The sequence below is a fragment of the Asparagus officinalis genome, chromosome 3 (assembly GCF_001876935.1).
Source record: "Asparagus officinalis chromosome 3, Aspof.V1, whole genome shotgun sequence".
NCBI lineage: Eukaryota > Viridiplantae > Streptophyta > Magnoliopsida > Asparagales > Asparagaceae > Asparagus > Asparagus officinalis.
Window position 1 is genome coordinate 14,517,405 of NC_033796.1, and position 10,293 is coordinate 14,527,697.

The window sequence follows — 10,293 nt, forward strand, 5'->3', positions numbered from 1 at the left end:
TTTTTTCCTTCTGCTCTGAAGGGTTGAATATTTATGTCTCAAATAGTGGAGAACTTGGTGTTTGTTCCATTTTCTGACAGACAAGAAAACCATGACTACAAGCTTGCGATGCTTTATAAGGTATCACTAAGAACTGCGATGTAAATAGTAAATGATCAATCCAAATGCTCTGTTTTCTGTTAATTATTTTGATGTTTCATGACATTTAGCCAAGTGCTTCCCAGTTTCATGCGATGTGCGTACCAACTCTTGATGCCGTCAACATTTTGTACCATTATTTTGTGGCTTGCTGGCTTGCCCAGCTTAAACTCTGCCATCGCGAGAGGCATCGTTTAGAATCACAAACCATATACATCAATCCTTTCCTCAAAGATTAGCCATCAAAATGTCCAAAAAAATAAATGATTCAACACGATATCCTCAGATTTTTAACCCAATGCTCAACACTGCCTACGGTTGGAAAGAAGCCCTGACATAATATTAACAATATTCACATAAAGTACCAGTGTGACACCAAGGACCAAAATTTTGTTGTGAGGGCTTTCCCTTGGTCATTGGCTGCATTTGATTTCCTTCTCACTCTAAAAATATGTTCACTCCTCTATACAGAAGAAGATAAAAGGATTTGCTTATAATACATGGGGTGCTACACTACTTCTCATTATTCACCGCCTTTTAGCTAATTGTTTCCTGAGCCCCTTTAGTATCTTTGTGAACCACATCATGTTCATGATTGCCAATGCTATAGGCACCACAAATGCCAATAGGTAACCAAACTTGTGCATCTGCTCGATCTGAAAGTGATGAAATTTTTTAAAAATAAAATGGCAAAATACATGAAGGTGGTATTATTTTGAAAAGAGTTACAACCATGGTTGGTACCTGATCATAGTGCACATAGATGAGGTAAAACAAGTACATAAATAAAATAATTCTGGCCACCTGAGTTAAAAAAAAAAGTGTCAGAACAATGATATGACCCATAGCTGCTTATAACTTACAAGGCACATAAATAAGGTCCAACTGTTTCTATACAATTACGACGACAACAAAGCCTTCACCCCAAAAATTTTAGGTCAGCTATATGAATCATATCCTTCCATTCAATTCTCCTAAGGGTCATCTCTTCTGTTATGTTACCAATTACCATATTCTTCTTATTTGCTTCCAACCAAGTTCTCTTAGGCCTATGCACTCATTTGTTATAGGGTTCATTGTGGAATGACCCCCAATACTATCGCCAAATTGAACATTTGAGGTTACTACCCATGCAGTTCTACAGATAGACCCCCTCAGCAGATATTTTTACCCTCTTCTGGAGGTCCATCTGCAACAATAGATGTTCACTCAGGGTGTCTATCTGCAACAATAGAATTCTTTAATGGGTTTATCTACAACAATATAACTACAAGGGCAGTAAGTTCAATTTAAAAATAGTATAGTGGGTCTATCCACAATTAACCCTTTCTTAATCTATCACTTAGGCCTATCTCTAACACCATTAATTCTTGCCATATCATTTTTGTCAGCTGTCAAACTTATCTAAAACAATACTTGTTAGATTGCCAAGAATCAGGAGTTTGTTATTGGGTTATTGGTGGTGGGAATTGTATGACCTCGGAAAATAAGTGTCTACAACGCAAGGGCTAGAGGTGTTTCCTCGACTATTTCAATTGATATCATAGACTTGATATAGTAAGGTTTTCATGGTCCTCGCACAATATCATTGCTGAATGAGTGGTTCTTTCCATGAAATATATAATTTTTCTAAAATAAAATATCTACTTTCCTTCTAAAATTGAGAACTTCATCCTAATCCCTTATGCCCCCAACAGTTCCACATAATACCAAGCTGGTATAACGCGTTGTAAGAATATTCAAATTAAGAAATGACAAATCCATATCTTTACACTGATTTCAACTGTTGAACTTGTAATGTATTGCCTAATTTAGGTAAATTTTAGTCATGATGAAGTTGTTCAGTCAATCATATTTGCATTTCGCATAAAAGTCAAGGTATTCTAAAACATAAATTAAAATAAATAAAGGAAAAGATCATTGTTCAAATATCCTTTGCCTTTGAGATAAACAAAGGCATGTTCTCATAGCATACCAGCCAAGCGAAGAACATGGCAACACCATTAATAAGATATGCTTTGGATCTTTTCATTCCTCCTGTGTCAAGAAACCTTCAATATAGACAAAGCAAGTGTCAACAAATTGAAGTGCAAAATGGTAAAGTTTCTGAATTATTTTTTTCTACTAAGTTCTCTAGATATACCATCGCAAATTAACCGCAGGAGTGGTTGCCTCAGATATCAGCACCATGTAAGTATATAACTGTCCTTCGCCAGTTATCATGGCATATGTTATAGCACAAAGAGAGAGCAAATGATGAAGAACCTGAAAGAAAAAACACCCATTTTTATGTTAAATCATCCTGTAACTTATGATAAGTGAACCAAATTCTAAGAAAGTACTTACATACTCCATCCCACCAAGTAAAGGATATAACCAAAAGATCATTGCAAGGTCAGAGATGAAATACCCAACTGAAACCTGTTAAAGTAAACCATTTACATTAGTATCGAGATCCAATGCCAAAAGATAAATATCTGGATGTTAATATGATGCAGTTGGTTTACCGACCCCCAATGTGAAATTAGAAAGATTTGAACTTCTTAGTGTGACATATCCTTCATAACGATCAGAAAATAGATCTGAAAAGAATACTAGGTATAGTGACATTATTGTGATAAAAACCGCATGGGCGCTGGACATACCCCTGCAAAAGAAAGTTCTAAATAAACGAATAGTGAAATCCAAAAAACTTACAAAATGGTACAGAAATACACCAAATTCCCTACCGATTATTCCACTCAATCCGTTGGATCTTCGTTAGAGAAGAATAACCCTTGAAGTAGAAAGAACTAATTAACTGAGTGATGTCATATGCCTGCACAACAACAGATGACTTACTGTGAGAATGAAAAAGCCTTGAAGCCCTTAAATGAAAAGTCATTTTTTGAAATTCCTTCATAACAAATAACTCCATTCAAAATTTAGAGATAAGCCGAAATAAAGGTCTAACTTACAATTACTTAACTTTATATCCTAGCTATTATATCCCAGGCTACAATCTGTAGGATGTTGGTACGTCAGGACATAACATAAATGTCAATCATTTATGACACTTAGACACTATTCACCTTAAAGCATGTATAAGATAAAGGTATGTTATTCGACGTTTTGACCAAAAAAGAAAACACATTGTTTTATTGACCATTTTACTAAATTGTTCTAAAATTTTGACATAATAATTTCCAACACCCAGGCGTTTCAGAGCATTTCTGTGCATACATGTCAAAGATCCAAAAAATAAGTATGCATTTTTTTCTCTTTTCTAATAATTTGTGCCCGACTTTTCACTTAAAATTTTGCCTCACGGACAAATTGAAAATTATTTTAGCAAACCCTCGTCCTCTTTCCTTCACATCTAAAGTTTCCCATGGTTTAAGGCACTTGTAGTGATATGCTACGTGCTGTCCACTTGTAGGAGATTAAGCTAAATGAAAAACAAAGTTACATTTTCTAAAAGATAAATTAGCTATCAGGGACTTCTTTTATAACTAGAGTAGCTCTTTTTTAAATCTCAACACCAACTCATCAAATCCATCAGAAGTTAGAAGTCCACAATTTAACTCAGCCCAAAGATTCTCACTGGCCCACAGTAATTGCCAGTTTGATGGGAAGAAGAGCCGATTGATGGTAATTCCAATTAAATTGTATACTCGACCAGAGAAGTTAGTTTAATTTCATGGAATCATCTAAAATAGCACCTATTTGTTGTTATACTTGCCAATGGTGTTATGGATACTCAAATTGATAAAAATCAAACATAAAAATCAAGGACATTCCCTAATGTTTCCAAGGCAACCTTCATCATATTTCATTTTTATATTTTCTCGCTCAACATGCATATTTCTATATTCTAAAAAGCAGGAACTTTAAACTACTAGATTCACGCGTTAATACTGCAATATGAGGTGTACCATCTTGCACATGAAAATCCCACACAAAACCGAAGTGTATGGGACCAATGGATCCGCAAGCAAGTAGTCCTTAACAAGCAACTCTGCCTGGTATCTATAAAGTGTATGGGACCAATGGATCCGCAAGCAAGTAGTCCTTAACAAGCAACTCTGCCTGGTATCTATAAGTCTTGATCGCCATAACTGAATCTCTGGAAGCCTGCATCATAAATTATGTCTGGAACCACACATCAAATCAGTAGAAACCCTAAAAGAACAGAATATAGCTATCTTAAATGAAACATCAAGCATATTCATACTAGATTGCCCGTACACATGTATAACTTGTAACAATAACAATTANATCCCCCCCCCAACCCACCCACCCCATCCTTTTCTTTCTTTGTTGTTCTTTTGTTACAAAACTAGAGTCAAGCTTCTAAGTTTAATGAATTGGCATCAAACAAAGTGTAAGCAAGCAGCAAGAAACTCCAAATAAAGATTTGGTTGGAAGATTGTGGTTGAAAACAGAATATCCATCTTGCATTTCCACCATTGATGACTAATATGATTATATAACATCAATAAGTGTAATCTCATTTTCTCTTAAATTCCAAGTCTAGCCACCTGACATCAGCAAAAGGAGACGACAGTACATAGTTATATAATACTGATTCTACAACTAGATAACACAATTTTAGCTCGTTCATTCAACATCCAGACTACAATTTTAGCTCGTTCATTCAACATCCAGACTGCTGCCTTTATCTGCATACTCGATCACAATTTAATCTAAGGATTGCATTAACAATATGCCAACTGAAAATTTTAGGACCATCTCTCTTGTTGTTGCATTGAGTGAATAAGGTATAAAAGTTACATTCACCATATAGAAATGCAAAGCGTATGCACTTCAAACATGCAGTGCACATAGACAAATACCACATATATAAGCATGTTAATCTAATGTCATATACCATCAATCAACCCTATTTCAAGACATTCATGTTGAACTGCAAAATACAAGAGGTAGCAGCTACAATATAGCAAAACATCAAATTATCATTCATCAGTATCAATTGGGCTACCACAAAATACAATATTTAATTTAATTCACTATGGACAAATTTACCTAATCAATATTGCACAATTTCCAAATGAATATACCCTTCGATTAATTAAGAAAATTGCTCCATGGATAAACCAAAAAAACTGCTAAATCACCCAAATTAAAGATGTAGTCTATGAAACTAACAAATTAATGAAAATAAGAGACACCCACGTCTCCAAATCCCAAAAATCATCATTAAAAATTAAAAGAAAAAACAAAAATTGAAGCCACACCTTAAATCCCCGAACTCAGAACTGTAGAAGCTTGGAGAGAGCGAGATAGAGAGATTAAAAAACAGGCTACAGAAGAAAAGAACAAACCCCAAGTCAGAACTCAACAAAGTTTGTCACTAGAAGGACAAAAGATGGGGTTTTTTATCACCTGTTGCCAACCAAAAAGGGATTTTGAAGAAACTGCAGTGGACGCGATCCTTTCCATTAGCAAACGAATTGATTCTCAATAACACCCCAATTGAAACTCACTATGCACTGTTGCAATCAATCAAATAATAAAGACAGAAACTTTATTCTAGTTTATTAGAAGGGTTACCAGTTTATTATTCTGGAGTTCTCTGCTTCTATTTCCAGTGGTTTTTTTGGAGGAGTTTTAATTTCATGGGTTTTTTCTCGCTTAATAAGTTGTGATTATTATTTGGAGAATATGGACCGTTGATTTGGATGGGGTTGGGGTATTTGGACGTCTGGGATGAATCGGGTGATTGTGATGAGATTGCCTTGGAGGAGACGGTGAGAAAGGGACATGTATCGGGAGAGAGATCTTTAGGGGCCCTAAACAAGAGGGAAAAAAATGAACTTCATTCGAGATAAATGCCAATTGATTTTAGATTTATGAGATTAATGTTTTTCTTTTTCTAGAGGCTTCTTTTGGGGAGAAAATGTGATACCTCTTCTGAAAAATGAACTTTTTCTAGCCATTATTAATGGATTATACTAACTAGATTATAAATTAATTTTGCATTGCAACAAACAGATAGGTAAGGTCCTACGTTAAGAATTAGTATTAACATTTATAGTCAATAATGACTCTGTATTTTTTTTATCTTACAGTACAAAACTAATTTTGACTTTATAGTTTAACTGGTATATCTGAAAAAATAAATTAGTATCATACTCCATTTAAAAACAGGGAAAATCTTTTGGTAAACAAAAATACCCCTATAAAGTTTGAACTATCCTATCACTAATCAAATTTGAATTTTTAATACTAATCCATCATTAGCCTAGGAAATTAATAAATTCTTAGTAGATATACATAGTATAAAGATAAAGAAACAAATTATATTTAGATTATATTGGAATTAAGAAATTTAATTACATTCTCACCCTAATCTATACACTAATATTTACCTCACAACTATCTTTACAAATTATTGAATGCATCAATTTTAGATAAATAATTCTCCCCCGCCACCTCTAAAAAGAGTTGTCTTCTTTTATGGAATCGAAAGAGTTTTCTTCACCTCTTTGCAATGGCTGTTTTTCTTTTAGGATTCGAATTTTTGGTTGTCACTCCTGCAATGAATGTATGTTTTCCTTTTCATTTTCTTTTTTACTTATTCTTAGATCTTGATTTGGTTTGGTCGTTCTATTCTTGAAAGATTTATGATGGGGTTTGTTGGTTTAGGATTTTCTTAGAGTTTATGTTTAGATATTCAATCTAAGATGTGGGTTTGTAATTTCTATAAAGCTTTTACAGAATTTTTTACTGATTAATTATTGATTTGACATTTCATTTTTTTATTTTTTTGATTATATGTCATTGTTTAAATTTGAAAGAGACTTTACGCGTTGAGTATAGTTTTTATTAATTTTGTGCTCAAAGCAATAAGAAAAAAAAGCAAGAGTTTTGATGAGTTGATGATTAGTGTTCTTTTAGGGTTTTTGAATTACAGATGCTATTGATTTATTGCAAAAGCTATCTTTGGTGCCCAAGACCAGGACCCATGATGCTTCTGAGGCCCGAATTAATTAAATATGTGGTTAAGATTAATATGGTTTCTTATAAATTTATTTGTTTCTTAGGTTATATCCTTTCCTAAATAATAAAAGTGTGCAAGTCAAATTGAGATATTAACTGATGTTTTGCCTTTTAGTTGATTAAACATGCTCTATTGAATGGTGAGAATAAGAAAAATGAAGCTATCCCGCCAATGGACCGGTCAGCAACACCCTTCTGTGTTATGCATCGCCTTACTTATGGAGGCAAAATATGATGTCTCTTCTCTATTGTATCCTGCAGTTTTTGTGATCATATTACAAATTATTTGCTGCAATTATTAGATGTCATCTTTAGCTAACAATAGTTAACTCACATAATTTTTGATTGTGTTAGTTATAATGTTTGGTATATGTTGTTTGTGAAATTTGGGCAGATTTTTAGGTTATGATCTAGCAGGCGAGTATGAGGATTACCCTAAATTTGATGGACCATAGATGCAACATCCTGTAAGTTCCATTATAAATCATAATTAACTTTTTTCGGTGGTAGTATGCTATTTTGTACTTAGCAATAATGGTATTTGCTAGTATATTGTTTTGAACTATAAGTTTTATTTATTTATTGAATCGGAATTTTTGATTGAGCAGTTTACCATATTTGATTCTAGCCTATTTCATCGACTCACTCCATGGAATTGGTGGAACTTTATCCTAAAACGATAATATTTTGTCTAATGTATAAATTAGTGAATCTAGAGTTGTAAGACTAAAATTAAAGATTGGCAATAATTTGCTATAAATATTTGTAATGTTTTAGGTTAGCATTAAGTAATAAGGTATAGTGATGACACAATGCTTGGTGTTTGTTGTCTTTATGAAATGTAAATGAAAAGGTTACCAATTTTGATGTTTGTCAGACCTTTACCTTTGAAGCCCACTAAAACAGCAAAATTTTTATTGATGTGGAGATTAGTGAATTCAGGATTTTAGAGCTGAAATGAAAGACTAGCTAGGATTTAATATGAATTGGATTGTTGAGATGGGTAGGGATATGTTTTTCTTTTACAATTGATGATTAGGGACAATTTTATCAATACTAAGATTTGAGAGTATTTTTGCAAATATGCATGGTTTAAGAGGTATATATAAAAATAAGGCTTTCTTTTTTAATCTTAACACATACAAAAATTAAATTTTATTATGGTTTTCTTTACCGCAGGATGATAATGTGACTACCTACTCTTCAATTGCACATTCTCGCTCGCCTTAGACTTTAGTATCATCATCACTTCTTTGAGATACTTATAGATGATGGTTTTAGGTTGTTGAACGTTGTCTCTTCTGTAACAACTATGACAGAATGAGCTACAAAGTTATGCATATTGATCTATGAGAACTTTTTGTCTATAACAAATTTTTTTTAACTATAGTAATTAAGAATGGCAGGAATGTGTCATCTACATATTCATCCAATCAAAAGAAAATAACTTGGGTACTAAGAACATTAAAGTAAATAATAGAGTTAGACTAATATCGCTCATGTTATGTCATTTCTCATTCTATTCAGAAATTATTATGATTGTTCCACTATCATGCCCTCTTTAAAATTATGAGTTCGGAAAAACTTTTCATGGTCAATATTACCCTTAACTCTTTTGAATATTATATTTTAATCATAATATATCCTAATTTTCCAATACAAAATTTAAATATCCTATTGACCTTGACACTTTTTGGATGTTACATTGTAATCTAATATTAATTAATAATTATATCTTTATTAATAAAATTCGTGTTTTCGTTCCTATTGGATGTTAGCTAATGTTGATAAGGAAATTCAAATGATCTCAGTAAGTTTCTTTGTCTAGCTTATTTGATTATAATCCAATTTATTGTAGAATTAAAATTCTTACTTTATGCACAGTCTGAAAATCAAAAATGTGTAGCTATATATATCATGGGCTGGGATAGAAATTTGAGACAACTATAGTAATTTGGAACAGAGATCACTCTTCTCTATATTCTGAACCATAAGATAATTAAATTATTTGACTGCTGATATTTGTATCAGCTCTTTGCTTCCTCTTCACTTGAGAGAGATTATATTAGATTTCTTGTAGTGTGATTTGGAATTAGTGATTTGAACCATGAACTACCTGTGTGTATTATCTTGTTTATATTTTCTTTGTTTTTTGTGTGATTGATATTTGCTTATCATGGGATTTTCCATAACACATTAAAATCACTAAATTACCAAGCCCATATTTAAAAATGAATCAGCAAAATATTATTTTATTTGTTTGATTTGTATTAGGATTATTCAAATTTGATGTTAAAATTTATGACTTACAGTTCAAATTACACACATTAGTCTGTCAATATTATAGATATCATGAACTCAACATATTTTGAAAGCAGAATGGAGACTCTCGAGTCCTGATGATCTTTATATTTAGAAAGAGGTAGAGATTTTTGTAGTAGCATCTTTGTTATGATATGATTTCATTCTCGATATGTTCCTTCTCATTAATATCTCATAAGCTAATTTTTTTTCTTAAAAACTATATGCCTTTGTTCATCGGTCCCCTAAATGCCAAAATATGCATGATAGGATTTGATGTGATCTGTGAAGGACAAAGACAGTTCACAAAGTATTTCAGATCTTATTACCTTATTCTTTTGCTTATGTGATCCTATAAAACGTTTTGAGCATGGAAACATCGACTTAAGCCACTTATTATTTAGTACCAATGTATATGAAATACCTTCTTAAGTACAAATACATATGATACAATCATATCCACATCCAGCCTTATTTCCTCATTTTAAATTTATTTATTTTTACTTGCCTTTTTCAAGTCCTTTTTTTTCCTCTCAAGTTTTCCTACCGCTGCTTATATAGTTCATTTTTTCAATATATTTATGAAAGCTTGTATCTGCTTTATTTAAATTATATTATTATTGATGAGTCTTAAACAACACAAAATTCCACATATTGTTATCGATGAGTCTTAACAATAACGTTCGACATATTCTAGTGAAATTTTTAAAGAGAAAATGTAATGACATTGCTAACAGTGTTACAAGTAGCAAACTTAATGTAAAGTTAACTAAAAATTTAATGGACATATTACAAGTAAATTCATATGTAAAATTCCTTTGCAAATTGAATGATCACCCATTTTTTAAAGAC

General features: G+C 32.3%; 1 protein-coding gene across 5 annotated transcripts; it reads right to left on the reverse strand.

The window, feature by feature from the left end:
* Positions 452 to 5,758, reverse strand: LOC109833110 (transmembrane protein 56-like). 5 transcript variants are annotated; one of them, XM_020400660.1, is made up of 12 exons: positions 5,692 to 5,758; positions 5,524 to 5,555; positions 5,376 to 5,441; positions 4,207 to 4,269; positions 4,053 to 4,139; positions 2,868 to 2,956; positions 2,650 to 2,785; positions 2,485 to 2,559; positions 2,282 to 2,403; positions 2,114 to 2,189; positions 883 to 942; positions 666 to 794 (listed from the first exon to the last, which is right to left on the reverse strand). In XM_020400660.1, the coding sequence occupies exons 4-12, from the start codon at positions 4,258 to 4,260 to the stop codon at positions 666 to 668; spliced, it is 828 nt and encodes a 275-aa protein (XP_020256249.1). In that variant the 5' UTR covers positions 4,261 to 4,269; positions 5,376 to 5,441; positions 5,524 to 5,555; positions 5,692 to 5,758. The 5 variants fall into 5 exon arrangements, with proteins under 5 accessions (XP_020256246.1, XP_020256247.1, XP_020256250.1 ...); XM_020400659.1 differs by having other exon boundaries at positions 5,524 to 5,572; positions 5,692 to 5,751; XM_020400657.1 differs by having other exon boundaries at positions 452 to 794; positions 5,524 to 5,753.